Here is a 27,559-nt window from a genome sequence, read left to right as displayed (position 1 = left end):
GAGAAGAAACCTGAACCAGAAACTACATCCTGCCAAGAAGAACTGCCTGGCTGCTCAAAGAACTCACCTGTCTGCTTTCTACAAAGGACTGCTGCCTTGCTGTTGGCCTGCTGCCTTGCTGAACTCTTGTCTGGCTTTGAAAGTGCTGATCGACGCAACGCCTTCGGGACGACCGGAACTTCGACGCACGGCTTCGCAAGGACAACGCCGCCCGACTTCCAGAGGAGAAATCGACGCGACGCCTGCCGTGAGATCGAAACTTCGACGCGCAGCCCCGCAGAACGACGCGCAGCCGGAAAACAAGCAGGAAAATCCACGCACAGACCCAGGACATCTGGTAATCCCCGCGATCCACATAAAGAGACTGTCCGCGCGCCGGAAAACGACGCACGACTTCCCCGCGTGAAAAATAACGACGCAAGTCCGTGTGTGCTGGGGAGAAATCGACGCACACACCATTTTTCAACGTATCTCTTCTTCTCTGGCCCTCTGAGGAGATTTTCCACTCCAAACCAGGTACTTTGTGCTTGAAAGAGACTTTGTTTGCTTTTTAAAGACTTAAGACACTTTGTATCACTTTTCAGTGATATCTCTACAAATTTACATTGCAACTTTATTTGTTTTGACCTACAATTATCCTGATAAATATTATATATTTTTCTAAACACTGTGTGGTGTATTTTTGTGGTGCTATATGGTGATATTGTATGATTTATTGCACAAATACTTTACACATTGCCTTCTAAGTTAAGCCTGACTGCTCGTGCCAAGCTACCAGATGGTGGGCACAGGCTAATTTTGGATTGTGTGTGACTTACCCTGACTAGAGTGAGGGCTCTTGCTTGGACAGAGGGCAACCTGACTGCCAACCAAAAACCCCATTTCTAACATTGTTGATCAGCGGTGAGGATAGGACTTGTGTTTGTGCAGTGACATACAGTAGCTAAGTATTTCACTACCTACCCACAGTTGAAGGTCAACTTGATTTTTATCTCTTTTTTCAAAATTCGTTTTTTTTTCTGACAATTTTCAAAAACTAAATCCTCACTCAACATGTCTCTGACTGGGTCTCAAATGGGAGTCTTTGACCTAGTCCTGTTGGATACATATACGGTCAAACAACTAAGAGGGTTCTGCAGGGCAATGAGGGTACCCACCCAAGGGGCCTCCAAAAAGGAGGACTTTCAAGTGACGCTGAGGGCCTGGGCAGAAGCCCATTTAGAAGAAGATGAGGAGGAAGAGGAGCCAGAAAATGGCCCCTCAGAGGTTTTGTTGCTATCTGTGCATGATGTTACCACTGCAATTGTGCCCCCTTCCAGACCAGGTAGCAGTGTCTCTGTGCAAAGCCTGACCGCAGAGGAAAGGAGAGAGGAAAGGGAGTTCCAATTGCAAATGGCAAAACTGAAAATTGAGGCTCAACAGGAGGAAAGAAGGGCTGAGAGAGAAGCCAAGCAAGCTGAGGCTGAAAGAGCAGCCAAACAGATTGAAGCTGAAAGAGCAGCCAAACAAATTGAAGCTGAAAGAGAAGCCAAACAAGCTGAAAGGGCAGCCAAACAAGCTGAAGCTGAAAGAGCAGCCAAACAGGTGGAAGCTGAGAGAGCTTTGGCTGAAAAGAAACTATTGTTGGCTCATGAACTGAGTCTCAAGGAGCTGGAGATCAAGGCGAGACAATCTGAATCCAGCAATAATGGTGGCAGCATACAGACAGGACCTGCTGGAGAAAAGAAGGTTTGTATACCCAAAAATGTGGTGCCCAGTTTTGTGGTGGGAGATGACATAGATAAATGGTTAGCTGCTTATGAAGTTGCACTAAGGGCTCATGAGGTTCCTGAAGGGCAATGGGGGGTAGCTATGTGGGGTTATGTGCCACCATTGGGGAGGGACACACTTCTCACATTGGATCAACCTGATCAAAACACATACCCACTTCAGAAAGCCACTTTACTTGCCAAGTTTGGGCTGACCCCTGAGGGATACCGTCATAGGTTCAGGGACAGCACCAAACAAACCACACAAACATGGGTAGATTTCTTTGACTTTTCCAGTAAGTCACTGAATGGATGCGTGCGGGGCAACAAAGTAGATAATTATAAAGGGCTATATGACTTGATTCTGAGAGAGCATATGCTCAATGTTACCTATACAGAGTTGCGCCAGCACTTGGTAGATAGTAAGCTGACTGATCCCAGGAAGCTTGCTGAGGAGGCGGACCTCTGGGTTAGCACCAGAGTGTCCAAAAAGGTACCTGGGGGGGACACCCACAAAGGTGGTCAGGGTTCCCAACAGAAGAAAGAGGAGGGAGGTAAACTTACAGATAAGGAACTCTCAAAAGGCCCCCAAAAGAATTCCCAGGGAGGGGGTGGCAACCATTCCTTTTCCAGATTTGGGAAAAAGCCAGGGACTTATTACAAATCAGGGAGATCCAACCCCAAATGTTTAGAGTGCTACCAATATGGTCACTATAAAGGCGACCCCCAGTGCTCCAAGAGGGCACCGTCCACTACTGGACAGACACCTGGGTTGACTAGTGTAGCGCTCGGGGGGGAGATGGACCCAGATAGCTTTGGGGAACAGGTAGAGATTTCCCTAGTGTCCCTGGGAGAAGGAGAAATGGTGCCCAAAGCCCACATGCCCCAAAATACTTCCAAGTACAGGCAGTGGGTCACTATTGATGGGCAGAAAGTGGAGGCTCTGCGTGACACAGGAGCCAGTATGACTACTATCAAGAGTCTGCTGGTGTCAACAGAGCAGATAGTCCCTAATACATTCCACCAGGTCATAGTCGCTGACAATCCTGAGTCACCTACCGGTGGCTCTGGTTCCCTTTGAGTGGGGGGGGGGGTCTCTGGTACTCTGAAAGTAGCTGTGAGTCCTGTCATGCCTGTAGATTGTCTGTTAGGCAATGATCTTGAGCATACTGCTTGGAAAGAAGTAGAGCTCAGATCTCACCTGGAGATGTTAGGGTTACCTAAGTGGGTCTGCATGACCACACGGTCCATGGCTGACCGAGAGGGAAGTCAAGGGCGTCTGGAGCCTGGAACAATGGCCCAGAGAACTGCCGAGAGGAGGGGCACGGGGCACGGGAAACCGGTCCCAGAAGTTCCCGCAGTGGTTGACGGGGCTCCTGAGGAGGAGGCTCCCGAGCCAAATGGGGAAGACATTGCCACCCTAGGTGACCTACCTGAGCTTGCTGGCTGGCAAGTGGAGGGTGGACCCACCAGGGAGGAATTCTGCAAGGCGCAGAAAGAATGCCTCACTCTAGAGGGTCTGAGGAAGCAAGCCTCAGACCAGGCAGCAAGTGAAGCCTCTGGCGATCACCACCTATATTGGGAGAATGATCTCCTCTACAGTGAGCCTAAGGTTCCGGCCATGGGGTCAGCGCGTGCGCTGGTGGTCCCCCAGTGTTATCGAACCTTCCTACTGGGTCTGGCTCACGACATTCCCTTGGCAGGACATTTGGGGCAAGGCAAGACCTTTGACAGGCTTGTCACCCACTTTTATTGGCCCAGAATGAGGACAAACTCAGATAAGTTCTGTAGATCTTGTCCTACCTGCCAGGCCAGTGGTAGAGCAGGGAAAAGGGTTAAAACCCCCCTGATTCCACTTCCTGTCATTGGCACCCCCTTTGGAAGGGTGGGCATCGACATTGTTTGTCCCTTGGACCCCAAAACTGCCCTAGGCAACAGGTTCATCCTGGTTTTGGTGGACCATGCCTCCCGTTACCCAGAGGCAATCCCTCTGAGGCACTAACTTCATGTCTGCATACATGAAGTCTCTGTGGGATGCGTGTGGTGTAACCTACAAGTTCACCACATCCTATCACCCCCAATCTAATGGTCTTGTGGAGAGATTCAACAAGACCTTGAAAGGCATAATTGGTGGCCTCCCTGGGGCCATGAGGCGTAAGTGGGACGTCCTGTTACCATGCCTTCTCTTTGCTTACAGAGAGGTCCCCCAGAGGGGGGTGGGGTTCAGTCCCTTTGAGCTTCTCTATGGGTACCCTGTCAGGGGACCCTTAAGCATTGTCAAGGAGGGGTTGGAGAAAGCTCCAAAGACGCCCCCTCAGGATGTGGTCAGCTACATGTTGGCCCTCCGCAACCAGATTACCCGCTTCTGGAAAGAGGCCCAAAGTAACCTTGAGGCCAGTCAAGAGGTAATGAAACGCTGGTATGACCAGAAGGCCACCCTGGTAGAGTTTCAACCTGGAGACAAAGTGTGGGTAATGGAGCCAGTAGAGCCTAGAGCTCTCCAGGACCGCTGGTCTGGCCCATTTGAAGTAAAGGAGCGGAAAGGGGAGGCCACTTACCTAGTGGACCTCCAAACCCCTAGGAACCCCCTAAGGGTGACTGATTCCCATATGATCTTCAGTTTGTGTACCCCATGGTTTTGCTTGCTATGCAAATTGTCCCACTGAAAAACTCCAAACCCATGTTGTTCCCAGTTACCATGTAATCCTGAAAGGCTGCTATCTTAGATAGAACATATGGGAATCAGTCCCAAAACAACCTATTGCATTTTTTTCCTCAGAAATATGTATTCAAGAGCATTCCTGGATACCACTACTTTATTAATGTGGCTTGTTAGGGTTAAGAGAAATTTGGTTAATTTACTCTTGCATAATTACGCCAAATGTTGGGAAATTTTCGCAAAAGTACATGAAATTATGTATTATGTGAAATACAAATCCGTTATTTCGTGCTGGAAACACACAAAAAACATTGCAAACAGTTGATTGCTCTGAGTGTTGTTCCCGCACTCACATGCTATAATTTTGCCACGAAGAGCAGAATAATTAAGCGACAAGGTGTAATGGCAGAGGTGAGGGAATTTTGCATAACAAGAATAAAGCAGCATTCATGAAATCACGGAAAATATAAGGACATCATTTAAACTATGCCCAGGCCTAAGTGGTAACTCCAACAGCAATATGTTGGCTGCTTTTCGGCCATCTCGTAATGAGCTACTTATTAGACTGCATCTGTTGTGATTGTTAAAGCGCAGCCGGATCATCATTCCCATAAACACTTATCTAATAAAAGTAGTGTAATTTTTCCACCCCTGAACAAACAGACGAATTTCCATATTTTATTTCCTGCAGGACTTAATGCCACAATTTAATAAGGCTCCAGATGTCACATTAACTGTAGTCTTGAAATTCAACAATGTTTCGGTTAATTAAATATCAGTATTACCATCCCATTCAGTGCCCAGCAGCCATGAAAAAGATGGAAGTCTATTGACAATTTTATATAAGTCCCTTAGCCGGTTCTAATAAGTGCCCTCATCGGGATCCAAAGAAGATTTGCCGCGGTCCTCATAAGAAAGGGTGGAAACTCTTTGGCCACAATAGTGTGACCTCTGCTCCCAGTCTGACCGCGTTGAAACAGACATGGAATGTGAGTTGAACAGTTTTTTTCTGTGCTGATAAAAGCAAAAGTTGTTTTCTCTGTTCAGGCTAACCGTTGTGTTTTTGGAAATCATTTTAAAGAACCTGTGGAAGTGGCTAAATTGCAACCGAAGTCTATTCAAACATTTAGCTCACAAATTGAAATCCTGACCAAACCAAACCGGATTTGGATAACGCAGTGTAGTCCGTAGAGGTTTAATTGATATTGCAGGATGTACATTAATTTACTTATTAGTAATACAAAACACCCTGCTTTGCATTATTATTCAATCATAAGATAAATCGAGCCCAGTATCTTTGTCAAAAGGTAGAAGTTGGAATTAGTGACTACCAAGTACATTCAAGGACATCACATGACTATAGGAAATATTCTCAATACCATCGTAGAGGAACTTCATGGCTTTTAAATTAAATTGTCTGGAAGCCTATCAAAAAAGGCTGTATCTTCGTTGGCTAGCATAAACTTGCACTAAACTAACTAAAAATGAATGTAACTTTGTTGAGTGAAACTAGCTTCTGCAGCCGGCCAACCTTCTCTGGCTCAGGGCCAGAGCCTTCCTTGCCCCACTCTTTACGGCATTTACTACTCCCCTCTGTCTTTAACAGTGTGTGATGCTAAACTTTGCCAAGGCAAGTATCTAGTAATTGATTTCTACCATTATTGGAAATGTTTGCGTCTCTGCATCCTGGATGTCATCCCTTCAACAGTTTTTCAAACTGCAGAATAAACTAGAAGCAGGGATAAAGCATCACCACACTATGATTTCTCTGGTGTTTCTGGGCCCACAATTGGCACATTTTGCTACAGAATGTGTCCTGGAAAAGGGAGAGAATGCAGATTTGAACCCAGTATTCTTGTGTCTGCATGTTACTCCTTGATTTAGGTGCAAGGATACCCAATGGGAGGGGTAATGCTAGCAGCATTTCATCTCAGCACCTAAATCCCGCTGGCTCGTAGTTGGGCCCACAGTGTGGCCCATAGAGTGCTAAGGCTTTACACTCTCTGTCCCAATTACCATGGCAGAAGATGTTTATAACCATAAAATTCGACTTCAGAATATTGTGCAGCATTATCTGGACAGGTGGGGCAGGTTTTATACCCCTGCCAACGAAAATCTATCTGGCAACTTAATATAAATCATCAATTGAGAAGTAGGTATGGTGGGAATATTTTTAACACACTTCAGATTTGAAAAAACGTTGCAAACATTTGAAATAACTGCAAAATTAAAGCTCTTACAATTCAGTTTAAAAGCATTATAAATTATTCTGATTCAGACTGGATTCTGCAAAAAAATAAACAGAAATATTTATGCTTTGTATGCATCGAATGAAACTATGCATCTCTGAATTGAAATATTAGTGCTATATTTGTGATAGGTTCCCACAACCTTATGTGATACATGGGGAGTTTGCATAACCTTTTCCAAAAACACAAGGATGTTAATATCATTTTTGAAGCAATGATATACTAATAATCCCATTACAGACAGTATCAAGGCAGGAATTTATCAAGATTTTTTAAGCTAAGGCATGTTTAAGAGTGGCCTGGAAAAGTGTGATCCCTGCACAAATACATACTTGCATAGGAAATGCAGTAGGTTTTACTATGCCAGCCACGCCCAATATTTAGCTGGTGCAATAAATATCTTACCCCACATTAAATTTCAGCTGGTCAAACCTTCTAGACTTTAAAAGGGAAAATGCCCAATTAATACTGGGACATGCAGATCGTAGTACAATAAGCACTAAAATGTAGGTGTTATAGGCTTTTTTGAGAGCACAACTTTTAATAGGTGATAGCTATGGCACCCAATAAATTCCAAGTACATTGGTGTCAGATTTTATCAGGTCTATTTATTGTCGCACTAAACAATTACTCCATTTGTAATGAGTTCCTCAGTTTGTGAAAAACAGAAGTCATCACTACCATGTTTTACAACACACCCAATTCCAAATGCAGAACATTTTAATTAGTTGTGTAAATTTAGATTTCATATAAGTATTGAGTCACTCGTTTTGTGCTTAATAAGTCTTGATGTGAGTACACCGATGTCTTACATGCAAAGGACCAGAGGTGCAGTATAATAAAACACATGCCCTCTGACTCCATAGCCAACAACTCGATCATATCCCTTCCAAGTTAAAATGTATACATTATTTAGATAATTCAAAGGGGAACAGTTCATGTCGGAAGGGAGCACTATCTATTTCTCATCATCAGGTAAAAAAACAAAGCCATGATAGAAGGTGTTATAGGATGCCTCCAAGATTGGAAGCACTAGTGTCTTTCCTATTGCTGTGGTTCACCTTCAAAATGTACCACTTCACTCATTATCTGTCAATAATGATTGTTGGCATTAGTGACTACAGTCTTGTGATTCTATACCAAGCAGAAGGAAAACTAAGACATACTGGAACCATAAAAAAGCAGTTTTGGTGAGTTCTCTTAATATAACTTTGTTACTTTAATTGAAGGATAGAACCCATTAATGTGCAAGATATGTTATGCTATGCATATTTGTATGATGTACATGTCATCCGGGGAGTGGGCAGGGTGCTGGTCTGTCTGGGGCCTGTTGGACAAGCCAGATTTTTAGTTTCTTACTGAAATCTAAGATGGAGTTACCAGCTCTGAAGTGGAGGGGAAGACTGCTCTAGACTTTGACAGAGACTTAAGAAAAGGTATGGCCTTGCTCTGGCTTTACTGGGCCGGGGGCATGGGCAAGGAGGAGGGTGGCCAAATAAATATGTATTTTCGGTGTCTGAACTGGATGGTTCTATTAAAGTATGTTGGGCCTTAATTGTCTAGTGCTTTGTAGATGTGTGTGAGGAATTTGAAGATGGCTGTCTTTGGATATGTGAGTGCAGTGTGGTAGTTTGAAAGTGAGTCTTGTGGATGCATGCTGTATGACTTGAAGCCTCTTAGTGAGTAGAGAGGGAATGTCGGCATAGAGGGTGTTGCCATAGTCCAGTCTGCTGCTGATCAGGGCTTACGTAGTGGACCTACGGGTGTCCGAGAGAAGCCATGTAAAGACTTTTCTGAGAAGCTTGAAGGTGTGAAGGCAGGTGGATGCAACCATGTTGACTTGATTGGACATCGAGATTTGGTTGTCAGTCACAATGTCTAGGTTCCTGGCTGAGCTGGAAGGGCTTGAAGTCAGTCCTAGCTCTGGGGCCACCATGCTGATGACCAGAAAGAGGTGTATTTTCCAAACAGAACCACTTCTGCTTTGTCCCTGTTTTTTAAGCAGATGGTTTTTATTAATTTTGTGAACTCAGACATTCAGCTGATGAGGTTTGCTTGTGTGTTCTTGGTGTCATCAGATAGGGAGAGAATAAACTTGGTGTCATTGGCATAGGAGATTTTGCTGAGACAACGAGTGCAGATGATGTTAATGAGGGGGTCTACTAAGCACTGAACAGTGTGGGGCTCAGCGAGGAGCCTTGAGGGGCACTCCAGATCAAGTTGAAGGTGGAGGAAAGCCTTGGCTGACTATCATGGTGTTTCCTGGTAGTAAGGAGCTAATATACTGAAGGGCTGGGTCACTGATTCAGGCCTTGTGGAGGCACTGGAAGAGGATGGGGTGGGAGACGTTGTCGAACATGGACGGTAGGTTTGGAAGAATGAGTGCCTCATTTTCCCCCTGTCCATGATGAGCACATGTCGTCACTGACAGTGATGTGGGCGGTCTCAGATAGCACAGATGTCCCATTACAAAGAGTGGCAATCTCAGCCATGATTCGAGTTCTAAAAGCTCTAGTTTACAGGTATTACAACATCATTACATTGTTGTATTACATTTTACCCCCATCTTCTGCTCATTTGAAACCCTGCAAAAGTTTTCTAATGCTGAATTCTTTTTGTTACCTTTGGGAGAAAACAGCAAGGAAATTCAACTCAATTTCCAAGCACAATCTATTTAACGTACTTGTCTCTATGAATTTGTATACTTGCAAATCGACTATTCTTCATTTGTAATCGTGAATTCCAAACAAAATCAGGGAATCTACAATCTCACTCCTTCTGTGCATGCCCCACTTACCTCTTCTTTTGTATATTGTTCCATTTCTTAGCAAGGCCTGGGCGTTTTAAACCCCATAAGGTTTAAAACAAAAACAATAAAATATCACTAAAGAAATGCCAAAAATCAGAGCTAAAAGTCATTCCTTTACAGTAAATCAAAATAAACACATTTAAGACGATGGAACTGGTAGTTCTACGGGGCCCATTAAATTTTGAATATTGGTTACACCTTGCTGATACCGCAATATGACCTCATTGGGGGCCTTCCTCGTGTGCTTAAGTCATATGTCTTTGTGCTTCTATTCAAACGGCTTGATAAAAGCCAGTTTTCCAGTGCATAATCTGATTGCCGGACACACGGACACATACAAATGCCATGTATTACATAAATTGCCTTAGATATGAAGATGTCTAGCATACAGTGGTGTAACAAACCTTGAGGGGATTCCCTGCAAATGGACTTGAAGGGAGCTCCCCTTCCCACTACCTACCACTTTTGATGAGGGGGTCCCCTGGAGCTAGGGGACCCCACACACCGCGGGGGCTTATGTTATGTCTCTGCCAGCATAACCCAATACTGAACGCTTGGTAAGAATGTTTGGTTACATTTGAAATGTTCATTTAAATCACATGGTGGACTTCGATCCAAACATTTGATTTTGTAGAGTTCGCTCAATGAGATGTATAGAATGAAGGGGAGAGTAATTCTCATCCTTCCTGAGCTGAGCGGGCATTACTATTGTACTTTCAGTGTGAGGGTCAAAGACTTCCTGCTCATGTCTGAAATAATTTCTGTTCATGGTACTGAACCTACCATGTCTTATTGTGCGGTCTTAGACCCAATAAATTTTGCATAAATAATTACACTTCCTGCCCTTGCTGAGAGAAGTAGGGCAAAAAGAAAGTTCTACCTTTCTGCTGAAGAAACCAAACAGCCAGTTTTAGAATGGTTTATTGTGGCACCCTCTGTGCCCAGAAAATGTCCTCCATCTTTGTAAGGGCACTGACAGTGCTCGGAGGATGAGCAGGACGGTATGAACGGACCCCAGAAAGTTCCTATGAGTTTGGTGTCCGAGTATAAATGTTTGCATAGCGCTTGCTCCATATTCAGGTCCATGGACTACATGTTTGTAAATTGCAAGCCTAGTTAGAGAGCAGAAGCGCTGTGAACATTGGCGAGAGCCCAAGGATAATATTTAGTTAGAATATAGTTGAAACGATTTGGACCTTGTGAAAATGTAGTAACCGTCAGTCTTGAGTTAGTGCCTGAATTAAAGGAGTGTTGGGGGCATTCTGATGTTGACAGGGAAGTTATTCCAGATGTTGGATGCGTAGACAGACATAGCTAATATAAAAATATGTGTGCTGTTGGACTTTTCATCCTTGGCGTGGTCTCCCTTAACTTTTTGCCTCTGTTCCCCAGGTTGTTGATGTGTGCTGGACTCTGATTTTACTGTTTTTGTTACTCTGGGCACTTTACCACTGCTAACCAGTGCTAAAGTGCAAATGCTCCTGTTTAAAATGTGTACGTAATTGGTTCTCCGTGATTGGCATAGTTGTTTTACTGTTAAGTCCCTAGTAAAGTGCACTAGAGGTGCCCAGGGCCTGTAAATCAAATGTTACTAGTGGGCCTGCAGCACTGGTTGTGCCACCCACACAAGTAACCCTGTAATCATGTCTCAGACCTGCCACTGCAGTGTCCGTAAGTGTATTTTTACACTGTAAATTCGACTTGGCAAGTGTACCCACTTGCCAGGCCTAAAACTTCCCTTTTCTTACATGTAAGGCACCCCTAAGGTAGGCCCTAGGTAGCCCCAAGGGCAGGGTGCAGTGTATGGATAAGGTAGGACATATAGTAATGTGGTTTATATGTCCTGACAGTGAAATACTGCCAATTTCGTTTTTCACTGTTGCAAGGCCTGTCTCTCTCATAGGATAATATGGGGGCTACCTTTAAATATGATTAAAGTGTAGATTCCCCTAGAGAATAGATGGACATGTGGAGTTTGGGGTCCCTGAACTCACAATTAAAAAATACATCTTTTAGTGAAGTTGATTTTAAGATTGTGCGTTTGAAAATGCCACTTTTAGAAAGTGAGCATTTTCTTGCTTAAACCATTCTGTGACTCTGCCTTGTTTGTGGATTCCCTGTCTGGGTCAGTTTGACAGTTGGGTTGTTTTTCACCTCGCACTAGACAGTGACACAAAGGGGGCTGGGGTGTAACCTGCATTTCCTGATTAGCCATCTCTGCTAGGAGGGAGGGGTGGAGTGATCACTCTCATCTGAAAGGACTGTGCCTGCCTCTGACAATGCCGGCTCCAACCCCTTGGTGTGTGTCTGAGGCCTTGCCTGGGCAAGGCAGGATTTCACAAGTAGGTGTGAGTCCCCTTTGAAGAAAGGTGACTTCAAAGACTAAAATGGGTATAAGAAGGGCACCCAAATCTACAGACTTCAGAAACACTTCTGGAACCAAGAGGAACCTCTGCCTGGGACTGTACGACGAAATAACGACTTAAAAAAAAACTACTGCCTTAACAACGAGGTCGGAATACCGACCTCGTTGCTACTACTAATGATTTTATCACGAATGCCTTAACAACGATATTTCGTTGTAAAGGCATTCCTGATAAAATCATTAGCAATAGGCACCATTCACCCTACATCCCTCACCCCACCCCCCCCAACCCCACCCCAAAACCTAAAACCCTCTGACCCCCACCCACTCCCCAAAACCAAAAACGCCCCACCCCCCTAACCCCACCCCAAAACATAAAACCCCCTGACCCCCCACCCACTCCCAAAAACCAAAAACGCCCCACCCCCCCAACCCCATCCTAAAACCTAAAACCCCCTGACCCCCCACCCACTCCCCAAAACCAAAAACGCCCCACCCCCCCCAACCCCACCCTAAAACCTAAAACCCCCTGACCCCCCACCCACACCCCAAAACCAAAAACGCCCCACACCCCCAACCCCACCCCAAAACCTAAATCCCCTGAACCCCCACCCCTCCCCAAAACCTAAACCCACCACTTACCTTTGCCAACTCACTTCTTTGTACCTTAACCACGCATGTTCGTTGTTCAGAACATACGTAGTTAAGGCACAAAAAACCGGAGTCGTGGTTAAAAAAAGCGTTGTTGCGCTTTCGTTAACCACGACTTTCGGAAAAAAAAGTCGTAAAAAAGGATGTTCCCCCTGCCTGGAGAAGAGCTGATAGCTGAGGAAGAAGTGCTGCCCTGCCTGTGACTGTGCTTTGTGGAGCTTTCCTGCAGTGCTGCTTCTGCCAGAGTAAGAGGGCAAAGACTGGACTTTGTGTGCCTTCCATCTTGTGAAGAAATCTCCAAGGGCTTGAGTTAGAGCTTGCCTCCTGTTGTTTGAAGTCTCAGGGACAGCAAAGACTTCTCTCTGCCAGCACCTGGAGTCTCTGGAGAGACTCCTGCTCTGACAAGTAGTGCCCTATCCAGTCCCTGGGCCCTTGAAAGGAAAGCTGGAGGAATCCAAGGAAATCGACTTCGGACGACTTCGGACCGACGCCGCTGCTGAATCCGGTAACGCCGCCTGCACCTGACGCCGTGACCTTCGCTGGAACGTGACGCTCTTCGCAGGCCCGACGCCGCAGCAGCCCCGCTGAAGTCTGCGACTCCGTGGAAGTCGCCGCACCACATCGTGACCGACGCCGCTCGAAGTGCACGGATTCAACGTTTCGCACAGACGCCGCGATTCCCGACTTCACGCATCGGCTTGCTTTCACCCTTCACCAAAGGTACTGTACTTGGGGGTCTACGCGACTCCGTGTCCGGCGCCGCTGGTGTCGGCTTGTTGGGAACGACTCCGTCACGACGCCGTGTTAACATCTCATCTAAGCATTTTTTGTTTCTAAGCGCTGTTTTTGAGTTTAATCTTTAAAAAATCATAACTTGACTTGTGTATGTCGGATTTTTTTCGTTTTGGTCTTGTTTTGTTTAGATAAATATTTCCTATTTTTCTAAATTGGTGTTGTGTCATTTTGTAGTGTTTTCATTAAGTTACTGTGTGTGATGGTACAAATACTTTACACCTAGCGCTCTGAAGTTAAGCCTACTGCTCTGCCAAGCTACCAAGGGGGTAAGCAGGGGTTAGCTGAGGGTGATTCTCTTTTACCCTGACTAGAGTGAGGGTCCTTGCTTGAACAGGGGGTAACCTGACTGTCAACCAAAGACCCCATTTCTAACATGTGCCTACTCACTTTCTTACTGAGATAATAAGAGTGCGCTTTCTTGACATGTTATTTCTGTTTACGTGTTCAGTTACTAAGAGGGCGTTTTAGATGCTCTGCTACTAACAGAGGCGGTAAAGAGGCTTCAGGGCTAGGGGAATAGGCTGACGTATTATTTCTTGCAGGTAACCTATCACTGCAGACTAGAGATAGAGGGAACTGGAATATCAAAGCAAGGCATTATTCAAGCACCCAGCCCTCTTTAAACATTACAATGCCGAATGGGTGTGAAACTTGTCACTAGTATTATGCACAATTTTGAACCACACTGTTGGTGTTTACGGCAGAAGTCTCCTTACCTGTGGGAAGAAGTAAGCAAGGGGTAAAGTGGTTATTTCTTAAATCAGTGCCCACACAACATTTTAATGAATACTGTCAGCATTTAGTCAGTTTCCATTGAAAAGTATGTGTGGTCTAATCTAGTGAATTAAGATCCACGGTGCCATATTTAAAAGCGGCCTGCGCCACCAGTGGGTCACTTTTTGGGAGGCACCAGCTGTGCAGGCTTCTGACCCATATCTACAAGGCTACGCAAAGCCATTTTGTGTGGCTTTTCATTGCCTTGTAGATTTGGGGCCATATTTACAAGCTGCCTGTGCTGAGTCACTTTTTGTGATGCTTCGCCAGCGAATACTGCTGACCCATACCTATAAGGCCACGCAGTGCCACTTTGAGTGAATTTTCATGCCCTAGTAGATATGGAGTAAGGCAACACAGTGCATGTTGCTGAGGTGCCTTTTTTGTGTCAGGGAGGCATTTCCATGTGTGTTGAGTGGGTTTTCCCACGCAACATCCTTGGATTTTGACGCATTTCTAGATTTACAAGGTTTTGTAAACCTGGGAATGCACCAAAAGCCCACGTCACCCTAGGGGTGGCGTAAGGGTGATGCAAGGGGGAGAAATATATTTATTTCTCACCGTTTCTTCTCTTTCTATGTGTGCTGCATTTTGCAGCACACATAGAAGGAGAAAAACGCTTCTTGTGATTGTTTTTGTGCAGGAAGGTGTTCCTTTCTGCACAAAAACAATCATCAACACAACGCAGGCACCATTGCACTGTGGTGCAAGGATGCCTGTGTTGGCGCATGCAGAATTTGTGAAGCCAGCGCAGGAGAAAAGGACAGGAATGCACTGTATATTGTAGATACAGTGCGTTTCTGCCCTTTTGTTTTGATGTAGGGCAGCGCAGCAGGAAGGCTTGCAGCGTTGCCATGTGTCAAAACTGTAAATGAGGCCCACAGCTTCTGTCTCACTAAATGTGTTGGTACCCTCCCTCCACTTTCTTAAGTGGTATTAGTATTAACATGCATCCTATGCTCCAAGCATGAATGCTTAACAGGCAATATTCATAAAGCACGTGAAAAATTGAGATTGTCATGGAAAGAAACCACAAATTGGCATCGTTTGGTTTATTCATGTATGCGCTAGAAATTATTCACATATAGACTGCCAAAAACGCACAACGCTTTCCTGTTAGGAGCTTAAGGGGCATGAAGCACCCGTGCTCAGAGACCTTAATCTGACACAACTAACTGTATTAGCAAGGTCACCAAAAAGCCACCAGATGGAAATCTCCTTTATTCAATCTAGCTCTTAGCCAGATCTGTAGCAGGCACCACAAGCTAACATGCTCCCTAATCTTGTATCAAAGCAATAATATATCCACTCTCCATCCAATATAGATTTTTTTAAGAAAAGCTCTTATGGGAAACTAACATATTCAAATAATATGCCTCGCTCTGTTTCTCTGCTGAAACCACTGGTGACGTCGGCCTACTACGGGTTCCAGTCATGGGCGAGGGCTACAAAAGAACTGATTGGCTTAGTGTTCCAATAAGACTGCTACAGCAGCTCTGCAGATGCGGAATGAAGCAGCCCTATCATTTTCTGACTGTAATTAATTATAGTTTGCAAGCGATGCAGATCTAATAGAGATGTTCACAGCTGCCAAGTGCTTGGGACCTGTGGGGAAACAGATAAGGCAGTTCAGAGATAAAGGCTTTGAAACACAAGGATACATTTATAACAAAATATATGCCATCTTGTTTTAGATTAACGAATGAATAATTGGGAAAAGAAGAGGTGCAATCCACAGCCAATGTTCTAGTTCTGATAGTGTTCTTCAGTTGGGAGGGTGGGTGCTATTTTTATGATGTTTGAGTTGTGCATCTCGCGTATTGGCATGCTTTGCATGTCGTCACACCCCATGTCATGTTATGTTACCATATGTAATGTATATCGTGTTATATTATGTGTTGTTATTTTTTGCGTGTGCCAGGTTGTGTATTTTCTTTTGGGTTGGGTTTGACAAGGTTATGTTATCTTGTAGGAATTCATCAAAAATTGTGTACCAATATAAAAAAAGTATGAACGTGTTTAATAGAGTCTGGGAGGGAGGCTTACCTTCTATACAAGATACGCTGTACTTATTACCCAAGGCTGTGAATGCATCTTCTCCTACTATCAAACTATCCACTTCGTTGCATGTTTAAAAAAAAGTCTTTAAATTATTTGTTTCGACTTACCTTTTTAAATCCATTATGAATAAGTTTCAGTTTTATCTGTTTATTAATGTTGTGTTCATGTTCAAACTAGTGTATCTGTAAGAAATGGGGTCTTTGGTTGGCAGTCAGGTTTCCCTCTGTCCAAGCAAGGACCCTCACTCTAGTCATGGTAAAGGAGAGTCACCCTCAGTACACCCTGCTTACCCCCTGGGTAGCTTGACACGAGCAGGCAGGCTTAACTTCAGAGACCAGGCGTAAAGTATTTGTACCAATACACACAGGAATATAGTAAAAACACCACAAAATGACTCAACAAAGGTTTAGAACAATAGCCAATATTTATCTAAACAAAACAAGACCAAAACGGCAAAAATCCGACATACACAAGCCAAGTTATGAATTTTTAAATATTAAACTCAAAAATAGTGCTTAGAAACACAAAATACTTAGATGAGGTGATAACACGGCGTTGTGACGGAGTCGTTCCCAACAATCCGACGCCAATGACGCCAGGTATGGAATCACGCAGATCCCCAGGTACAGTACCTTAGTAAAATGTGAAAACAAGCTGGTGTGCGAAGTCAGGGATCACGGCGTCGCTGGATCCGAGGCAGTGTTGGTTCCGGTGCTGCGGGGCGAAGGAGCTGAGGCGTCACGAAGAGGCGTCGGGTCCTTGCTCTGGAGCAGTGGAGGTGAAGCAGCGTCTGTGCGAAGCGTTGAATCTGCACACTTCGGGCGGAGTCGATATCCAGCGGTCATGAGGTGGTTCGGCGACTTCCTTGGAGTCGTGGACTTCGGCGGGGCTGCAGCAATGCCGGGCCTGTGAGGGTTGTCGCACTCCAACGAGGACCACAGAGTCAGTCGCAGGTGGCTTCACGGAATTCAGTAGCGGCATCGGTCCGGATTTGTCTGAAGTCAGTTTTCTTGGCTTTTCACCAGCTTCCCCTTTCAAGGGCCCAGGGACTGGATAGGGCATGATTTGTCAAGGCAGGAGTCTCAGCAGAGAGTTCAGGTGCTGGTAGGGGAAGTCTTTGATGGCCCTGCGACTTCAGAACAGGGGGCAAGCTCAGTCTAAGCCCTTGAATATACCACAAAGTCCAGACTTTGTCCACTTTCACAGGCAGAAGCAGCACCTGCAGCATAGCCCAACAAAGCACAGTCACAGGCAGGAGCAGCACTTCTCCTCAGCTCTTCAGCTCTTCTCCTTGGCAGTTTCCTCTTGATTCCAGAAGTGATCTAATGTTCAGGTGTTTTGGGGGCTCTTCTTCTACCCCTTTCTGCCTTTGAAGTAGGCCTACTTCAAAGGAAAGTCTCTCTTGTTTGTAAGATCCTGCCTTGCCCAGGCCAGGCCGCAGACACACACCAGGGGGTCGGAGACTGCATTGTGTGAGTGCAGGCACAACCTTTTCAGGTGTGAGTGACCACTCCTCCCTTCCCTCCCAGCTAACGTGGCTCATCAGGATATGTAAGCTACACCCCAACTCCCTTTGTGTCACTGTCTAGAAAGAGGTGTAACCAGCCCAGCTGTCAAACTGACCCAGGCAGGGAAATCACAAACAGGCAGAGTCACAGAATGGTTTAAGCAAGAAAATGCCTACTTTCTAAAGGTGGCATTTTCAAACAAACAATCTAAAAACCAACTTCACTAAAAGATGTATTTTCAAATTGTGAGCTCAACGACCCTAAACTCCATATTTCTATCTGCTCCCTAAGGGAATCTGCACTTTAATAATATTTAAAGGCAGCACCCATGTTAACTTATGCGAGAGGTAGGCCTTGCAACATTGAAAACTGAATTTGGCAGTATTTCACTGTTATAACATGTAAAACGCATAAGTACATGTCCCACCTTTAACATACACTACACCCTGCCCATGGAGCTACCTAGGGCCTACGCTAGGGGTGCATTACATGTATAAAAAGGGAAGGATTAGGCCTGGCAAGTGGGTACACTTGCCAAGTCGAATTGGCAATTTAAAACTGCACACACAGACAATGCAGTGGCAGGTCTGAGCCATGTTTACAGGGCTACTAATGTGGGTGGCACAACCAGTGCTGCAGTCCCACTGGGAGCATTTCGTTTACAGGACCTGGAAACCTCTAGTGCACTGTTCTAGGGGCTTACTAGTAAATCAAATATGGCAATCATGGAAAGTCAATTACACATATATTTTACATAGGAGCACATGCACTTTAACACTGGATAGCAATGGTAAAGTGTCCAGAGTAACAAAACAGCAAAAACAGAGTCAGGCATACATCAATAACCTGTGAAACAGAGGCAAAAAGTTAGGGTAGACTACGCCAAGGATGCCAAATATAACAGTATCCACTTCTGACAGCTCCTACTTTTTCACAGCCTTGGATAAAAGCTTTGGATTAAGATGAGCAAATGATAAATACAAATAACACATAAACTATCATTACATAACATATTTGTCTGAGAGCAAGCCATTCCTGTTTAGCTAATCATGGAGGTCAAACTTCAATGTCTAATCGGATAGTAGCAATGGAAAAGCTTAATGAGTTCTCCCGGCACCTTTATATGCACTGCCTTTTAGGGTAAGTAGAGGTTCTTTAAGCAAGAATGTTGCCAAATAGTGAGCTCATTCAAGGCAATCAGGACAGGAGTAATTAGACCAGTTCAAAAGAGAGTAAGGATTATTGATTGGAAAGTTCTGGGCACTTTGAAGATACCCTGTTCTGTTGGTAGGGACAATGGTTCAACACCATTCTTTGAGTGCAGAGATGTTTTAGCTACTGCAAGGACAAAGGTAATTGTATGGGCAGAATAAGCAATGGGAGGGTATTCCTAAGCAACGGCAAGTGGTGCAAAACACTTTTGGTCACTAGGTTTGCTTAAGATGTGTGACCGAATTTGAAATCGATTAATACCTCAGGGATTCTCACTTTCAATCTTGCCTGAGATTAATCACCGATAACTGTCAGCATGCTGAATAGAAAATCATGGTGGTGATCCATCTCAAAGGATTAGATCTCTGTTTTGGATGGATGCAATGAGGTTGTGAAACAGGCATCCACCAATGTACTAAATATTTCCTAGCTCATTATGTTGCATCAATATGTAGCTGAGAGCCATTGGTGTAAAAATGATAGTCTGCACAAGAGGACGGTGTTGATGATGAAAATAGCCAATGAGAAGTCTGGTCCTTATAGTACTCAGTGGGTGATGTGAAATGATTCCAATAATCCCTACCAAGTGTACCTGGTTGCTCCTGTATTTAAGGAAGGACCTAAGCCTGCTGTGGGCATTGATACCTATTCTTGTGATCTAAGCAGCAGAAAAGGCCAGTGTGATATTCATGCACCCTAAGTATTTTTTGTTCTCCCTCAGTGGTAAACCTCAGACTCACAGTTGCCTAAGAAGTGCGGTCACAGTCTGCTTTTTTATGTTGTTCTCTAGCATACGTACTTCATCTAAAAGGCCAGAAATCAGCTTAAAAGTGACCATGTCATCGGGGTCAGAGTTGATTTTTAATATCTTTTTCTTCCAAATGCATGATGATGGCTTGTTTTAGCTTTCTGCGATAGTTCATGTTGCCAGTGCAGTGCTGATGAGCAAAGTGGGTATGAAAACAGAAATGTCCAAGGTGACAATCTTGACATGAGAGTTCTCCATGATTGGGGATGTTTGTTTCCATACCATAAGACATTCAGGGATTTTGTGTTCTTTGGCAAACCCCTAAGCCTTTTATGAACAAATTTGATTGTCTTATTAGGTCCATAAACATGCTCCTCTTGGCTGAATTGCAAAGAGACTGTCAATGCCATTTCTAAACTTTACATAGTAGAGTATGGAATCATAATAATGTACATTGCACTGCATTTAAAGGAAACTGAAAGATTATCAAGGTATGGATTAAAAATAAAAAAGTTCCTTTTTAGATTGTTCATTCTTTAGTTTTCAATTTTGAAAATCCAACTGATGAAAAAAAGCATTGAGAATAGAATATTTTTTAATGACTTTGGAAGCAACTGTGATCTCTTTTTTGTGTGTGTGTATTAGATTATGTATTTTTATATTTGTTTTGAGTCTCTAAACCTTACATTTTGAATAGTACGTGCCACTCCCTCTATCATGGTATATCCTTGTACAATATCACAACAAAACTTAAAAGAACCTCCATACTCAGTTGTAATATTTGTTTCATTCAGCATCCAACATGAAAACTGTTTGATTGTGGCCACTCTGCTGTAAGAAGTACTGCTAAAGGACTACTTTAGTGGAGGAATCATTGACCTCACATATTTGACTTTTAAATAAAAATGCAATCCAAATACAACGCAAGAAGTTGCCCCTGGAACTAACCTGCCACCTAGTTTCAGAGTCTGGAGGTTCCTTTTGTCCTTATATCCTGCAGATATTCATCATCTAGCTAACAGCCATCACCATGACGTTGGAGGTTTTAATACATTTTCAGTACTGGAGAACTTGAATAAGTAGCAACAATTTCACAGGAAGGATACAGCACTCAACCCAGATCAGGACTAATGCATATTTACACAGTAAGTAAAGCATCCTTTCAAAAAACATGAATTGAATCTAATAATGAAAGACATACTGTAAACATTGAAAGGTAAGAAAAATGCAGTGGAAACCCAGCATAAGTTTAGGCACAAGAGATCCTGGTAAATTAAACTCATGATGTTGTGTAACCTGCTGTTTTTCTTTATCTATACCGCAATACATACATATATTTTTTATTAATTATGATGTTTTTGGATTGTTATGGTATTTAATTCTATTGAATCTCCATTTCTATGATAGAGAATGTGCTTTTAAACATGGTTTTATTGAAGGTTTGGAGGTCTGTTGTGTGTCCAGGTTTGCTATCATTAAAAAATGATCCAAATAATTGTTATTCTTGATGGGGAATGTAAGTGTATTTTGCTTTTGAACGATGCCTATCTCAGCACACAAATGGGGTCTACTATATGTAGAAAATTAAATGTATCCTCAATATCATAAAATGGATCCAAATGTAAGAAAATCCCTCACTTTGATGGCACTGGCATGCTGGTTAGTAGCTAATCTGCACAAAATCTTTCCAAGGGTTGAAATCTTTTCCAACAAATTGTGTAATCTCATTACACAAACTTATATATTCCTCCCTTTCCTTCCTCGATTGCCAGTAGTTATGCCCTTTAGGCAATATCACAGAAAATTAGTTATCTCTCTCTCTCTCTCTCTCTATCTCTCTCTCTCTCTCTCTCTCCCTCTCTTTCCCTCTCTCTCTCTCTCTCGCTCTACCCCTATATCTCTCACAACCTCCCCCTCTCTCTCTCTCTGCCTCATAGGTTCAGACTCTTCAGGAAGCCAATCTTTTTCTATTTCACACACTCGCTCTTTTGGTTTTTCACTTCTTTCTTTTCTCTCCCTTCCTCTCAGTCACCATCTCTCTCACTCCTCTTTCTTTGTCTTCTTTCTCCCTCACCTACTCTATTTCTCTCACATTTTCTTTCCCGTTCTCTCTCATTCTCTCTGTCACGTTTCCCTGCCACTCTCTCTCACTCATACCCATTACTCCTTGTTTTCTCTTTCTGTTTACCTCCTTCACTCTACCCTATAGTTTATTTAATACTTTCCCCTCATGCACACATTGTATTCTTTATATTTCTTCGGTGCCTTGTCACGCCCTCACTCACACTTACATTAGCTCATAGTTACTGTCTCACTCACATAGTATTTTACTTTCTCCGACTTTCTTAACTCTCATTTCTCTCTTGTTTTTTTCACTCTCTTTCTCTATCTAGCTTACTCTTTCTCTCCCTGCCACTCTCTTTTTCTCCCTTTGTCTCTCTCTTTCTCTCTTTCTCTCTCGCTCAGTCTCTCATTCACTTTCTTTCTCCAATATTTTCACGCTGTAGAAAAGCAGTTGTCTTTATTGGTCTTTCTTTATAGTGATCTTGATCTGTCTTCAATTTCCTGTCCCACCATTACCTCCTTCCTTCTTCCTCTCTCACTATCTCTTTCTCTCTCTCTCTCTCTCACTCCCTTTCTCACAGATGCACTCTGGTTTATGAGGAATCCAAGAGGGTTTTGGCAGGGCAGTGCCTAAGATAGACTGCTGGGCACACAGTGAGGCAAAAGCCAGACTCTTTATGCTCAAATACTGAAAGCAGTCTTTGGAAATAAGCATAGTCTTACCCCGTTCCTCTACCCCATGAGTTAAGTCGGTATAGTTTTCAAAGAAAGGGTTATTCGATTGGTAGCTACTCATAAACCAGTGGACACTGAAGACAAGGAGAGGTATTCCATTAGTGTTACCACATGGGACTCACTCAAAACTGGTAATTATGATTTTTGATGTGGGGAAGGAATAGCTGGAGACTTGACAGACAACTTTAAAAACAAAGGTGAGGGGTTCACCCTAAAAAGAAAATGCTGTGGTATGATGTTGCCACTGTGGTTTCTTCCAATTATTGAATACATCTGCTCTGTCTTCTAGTCGCTCCAGCCTAAACGTGAAATCCGACGATGGTCTACGATTGAATTGCAAAGCCTCCCAGATGACTACAGCGATAATTAGCATTCCCACTCCACCCCTTGTGACCCCAGATGGGGAGGGCAGGTCTGCCAGCACATCTGACCATCCAACAAACATTAGCACCGCTAGTTGCAACATTGTCAAAGTTTCTGCCCTGTAGGATGCTGCCATTGGAAGCGCAACGTCAACGGATTCTCCTTGTTCCTTTATTTGCTGCATACGTGCCTGAAAGGACAGACCGACATGGAATCTGCAACGGAGGAAGGGCAATCAAGGCTCAAACTTGCAAAGGATTTGGAGCTTGTTGAGAAAAAACATTCCTGATTTTCACATTGTGTTTCTGGATGCTAGGAAATATCCGAGGGCATGGCACGGAGGAAGAATTTGATTCAAGCTAATTGATAACACTGTGTCTACGCACCTTTTTTTAAGGTTTCCATTGGATAATATTTATTCATGAAGAGATGACTGACAAACAAACAAAAAGAGGTGACAAACTATGGCTTTTGTGAAATTTTCTTCGTGGAAGAGAATCTTTATCAACCAAAATTAGGCATTTTAATTTTTCTTTTATAGAGAATGGTTAGAAAATGGAAAGAAGTCACTGTCACAAAAATATATTTTCCTTCCTTCGTGTGAGTTTAACACAGAGAGAGGACACTAAACTGAGTGTAAATTACAAACATTCTTAGCACATTACTGACTTGGCACACCGTAGCAACAGATCAGAAAGCGGATCCTTCATTGTATGGTGTTCCTCTCGTCAGTTAGACGATTTTGTAACGGCCTTTTGAGTCAAACCAGTGCAAACAGTGTATTTGTCTGCTAACTATTGTCTGTGGAAATACTTGTGAAAAAAGACAGGCTTTGGTAGTGTTTAGTCCCACACTAATTTATGCTTTATATTTTTACTATCACTTGTAAGCGGTGTGACTAGACTATCAGTTCTGTATTTTTACAAATCGTAAATGTTGGGAAAATGATGTTTGTTTTTTTTTTCTTGTACACACAAATAGCAAAGAATGTGAAAGCACTAACTCAACATCATCCGAAACTCATACTTGTGTTTGAATGTAGTACCTTGTATCAATGCCCATGCTGCTCAACTGTTCTTTTTTGGGCATGCATTCAATCCCAGCCTGTTGTAAATACTGTAGTGGCCAGTTCGTACTTGGTTATGTGCTTGGATGCAGTTTAAGCTTGAGCCAACCAACTCAGAACGGCCAGAAATGGGTTTTGTCAGGTGCAACCCTGCTATTGGTTTTATGCCTGTCTGTCTGGCTCAATGCTTTTGGGATAATAAGGAAATAACAATTTTAAATGGTCAGGTTACCACTAGCACAACCATCCTGGTAAATGCCAGCAACAGAATATATCAAATACAGATCACCAGGTTCTTGGTGTAGATGATATGTTTGTTTTTTTAAGTATGCTCGAGTCGCAGTTACCTTTGAATCTACCAAATTGGCAGTACAATCTCGGTCTTGAGAGGTCAGAGTTTGTAAAATTACCAGTCTGTAGTTGTCATTTTTTTTGCAATTCTTGCCATTCTCATTACCATGTATTCCTCACTGTCAAAATGCACCACCTGGTCCGCACTTATTGTCTAGAAACTGGTACCAAGCGTTGATGGTTATAAATATTTGGTGGCAACACATCCCTGAGATGAAGGCATGATTGCGTACGAGGTTAGATATGCCAGGAGCTGACTGCTAAAACATATCCCTAGGACACTGCTTGACCACTGTTGTTGGCCAATAAACTTGGTTAGGCTACTTCTCTTGACCTGATTTCCATGAAAGTGGATTTTCCTTGATGGCTGTACCTCATGGAGTCTAAAGGGCCAGCAATCACGTTCAGAGCACTGGTCCACGGGTTAAGTGGCACTGTTTTATCCCTACTCTGGAAAAGCATGAGCAGCACTGCCTCCCAGATGATGCCCCCACACAACATTCTTTGGTTCTGGCATTTCTACTTTTTTGTGAACACCCACTGTTTCATGCCTTTGCTTTGCTCCTCTTATGATCTGAAGTTCTGGATAAATAAAGTATATATTATAAGCTTCAGTTCTGGAAAATTTGGTTGGATACCAATTCTGCAAATTACATGTCTTCAGTAGAAATGCCAGTGGCAAAGATGGCGCTCTTTAGAAGCAAACTGGGACTACAATGCACCAAAATTAAGTCTGCTAGGCCACATTGTTAAAACATAGCAGACACTATAAATTAAAGTCAACATATTGGCAACTTAAGAACTGGCATTTCACCTTGAAGTGCTGCTTCGACCAAGAGCCGAATAAAATACATCGTTCTACAATCTTTAGCTTGTCGACCTGTGAGAACCTTAATGTAATTTGTCAGGTATGCAGTTCTTTTAGGACAAGAGTGACTGTGCATCTGGATTAAAGTAGCGTCGTCTGTCATGGCAGTACCTTGGATCCATCCAAGGCCAAATTTAAAAGAAAAATCTCCGTGCATGTTGACTCCATAGGTTGTGCTGATGGATATTCACAGATATAATATTTATGTCCATCTGTCCAAGTGCCTTTGCAATGCCTTGGATGATTTAAAATACAATTGGCAAAACGTAGACTCTGGCTCCAGGCATGACGAATCTCACAGCTAATCATAAATTCATTACTGTGAATGATAAGGCTTCAGTTTGAGCTTCCGCTAATCATATGAGGTGAGTTCTGTCTTTTTGGTGGACAATAGTATCCGAAGCTCAGCAGTTAATATTGAATTCTTCAGTAAGTTTGAGTGAGTCTTTCAGACACAAGGTATTATTTGCTCCCTATGTGCCTCTGATATAGGTTGGTGCTCTGACTTCCCTTGCTTCTTACCCAATCTCAACCTACCCTAGGGTAAGTATGAGGCCTGTATTTACATAGAGCTCTAGACAAGCGCATCAAAGCGTTGGTGATTTTGTGCTTTAAAAATACATGAATAAATAAATGAATTAAATGATAGACTGATCTACACTGTGAATTATGAGATAATCATATGTACCACAATAGATGTGGTGTGCTACATACATCTAGGTTTAACAATATTTGGTCTTATATTGAGTACAACGTACACCCTCAGAAGTTGAATTCGAAACAGTGGTAGTTTTGTGTTGTTAGGATAGTTTTATGCTATATTATGGATGATGAAATGCTTTTGACAAAGTTAAGTAGGTCTCAATCCTTCCGTTCATCAGTAAGGTCAGAGCTGACCCTGCAGGTCCGCCATCATGGAGGATTACTTTTGCTCACTAACCTGATTTCCACAGTGAAATATTAGTAGCAACCAAACAGCTTGTTGTGCTTTTGGGGAATCTTTGCATTCTGTAAAAGGGTGCATTTGTTCATTTTAGTGAGTTATGTAGACATCTTAGCTAGATAGTCCTTTAGAGGCAAAAATAAGATGTGAAGGAATTGTACAACTTGTATTCCTAGAAGTTACTACCTAGTAACTGGTATGTTAAGACTGTGGTTGGTGTAAATTTCAAAAATAGTGTGAAACCATTTAACGAGGGTAGAGTTTTTTTTCCTTTACTTCTTGGATCAAATTATTATGTAATTAGACATGTCTTCATTAAACACCTCTTTGCAATATTAAGTAAGATGATCGATCAGTAACTGCAAAGGAGGTGGGTTTGAAAATCTCTGTTCATTACATTTGCTCATGGATATGTGTTCACAACTCCTGAACGTCCTGGCTCCAATAGTATATTGGTATTCCGGTCAATAGAGCAGTCCATATGCTACGTAGTAGCTGGGTGATAACTTTCTCTAACGTGCACATGCTATCATCTATAGGGCATGCTAGCGCCCATTCTGAAAGAACAATAGGGATACAAGCTATGAATGTATTTGAGGAAATAGACCTCTGAACAGCTAAGCCACCCTTCAGAGTCACAAATGCTGACTCTTTTGTTTTCATGGCCACCTTAAGCAATGCTCCTTACACTGCCGGAGATATTCTTTGATGGGCACTGGAGTGCAGGGAGCCCTTCAGTGGTATCCACGAGTACTAAAAAAACACAAACGGCCATACTGAGGACCATGTGTCTTTGTGGTGACCAAATACAATTGCATCCTTTTCTCGGCCTGGATTAGGAATGCTGGGAATGACAACTGGTAATATTGCACAGCAATGTTATGCTAAGAGGTAAATAAATTCACTTTTACCCATGAACACACCTCTCTGTGTTCATTGTAGTGGTATCAGTGCGTGGCTTGGAAGTTAAGGCAACAAAAACTAATTCAAATATTCTAAAAAAAGTAATGCATTTGCCCATTTTTCAAAGTATGCTTCTGAGATGTCAGTTTGACTAGTAAGAGAGGGAGAAGGATGTGAGATTGATTTATTGTTTTCATTAACAATGTTAACTCAAAGGATATTGCAGTTATTAAAGGTCCCTCCATGAAGGAGATGCATGAACTTTCAAGAAAATGTGTTTGGAAACTTTATCGCACTTAAAGTTGTCTCACCATTTCCTGGTCACTTAAAGGTCTGGATTTATCCTAGCTCATTTCACATGGTGCATTGCTTATCACCCTAATGCTGAAAGCGTTCCTGGTGTCAGGATACACCATCGTAAACATACCATACCTGCAAATTGGTACGATTCACATCAGTGGGGGATTCCAAATTGAAGCCATTTCACATCTTTCATCTGAATGTTCCTTTTGCGATAGTACTGAGAAGTATATTTTGTTTCCTATTAGCATCAAGTACAAAAAGCAGAGATTGGCACAGCCAGTCAGAACCTTTAAAATACTGCCACTAACTGCTGCTGTTAGCCTACCTTTCTTCTGTCTTCTGAGAATAGGGAAACAGGAGCTGATAATTGTATTCTCCTCATGC

General features: G+C 43.1%; 1 protein-coding gene across 3 annotated transcripts in view; it reads left to right on the top strand.

Annotated features, from left to right (window-relative positions):
• The window catches only part of KCND3 (potassium voltage-gated channel subfamily D member 3), a 933,785-nt gene extending 906,647 nt beyond the window's left edge, over positions 1-27,138 (top strand). For 2 of the 3 annotated variants that reach the window (XM_069238663.1, XM_069238662.1), the window contains one exon: positions 22,668-26,300. In XM_069238663.1, the coding sequence (XP_069094764.1) occupies positions 22,668-22,866 (199 nt within the window). In that variant the 3' untranslated portion in view covers positions 22,867-26,300. Of the gene's footprint in view, positions 1-22,667 lie in introns of all 3 variants that reach the window. The other variant, XM_069238665.1, reaches the window with a different exon arrangement.
• The last annotated feature ends 421 nt before the right edge of the window (positions 27,139-27,559 follow it).

Source organism: Pleurodeles waltl, chromosome 6 (genome assembly GCF_031143425.1).
Source record: "Pleurodeles waltl isolate 20211129_DDA chromosome 6, aPleWal1.hap1.20221129, whole genome shotgun sequence".
Taxonomy (NCBI): domain Eukaryota; kingdom Metazoa; phylum Chordata; class Amphibia; order Caudata; family Salamandridae; genus Pleurodeles; species Pleurodeles waltl.
This window is presented reverse-complemented; position numbering and strand designations above follow the sequence as displayed.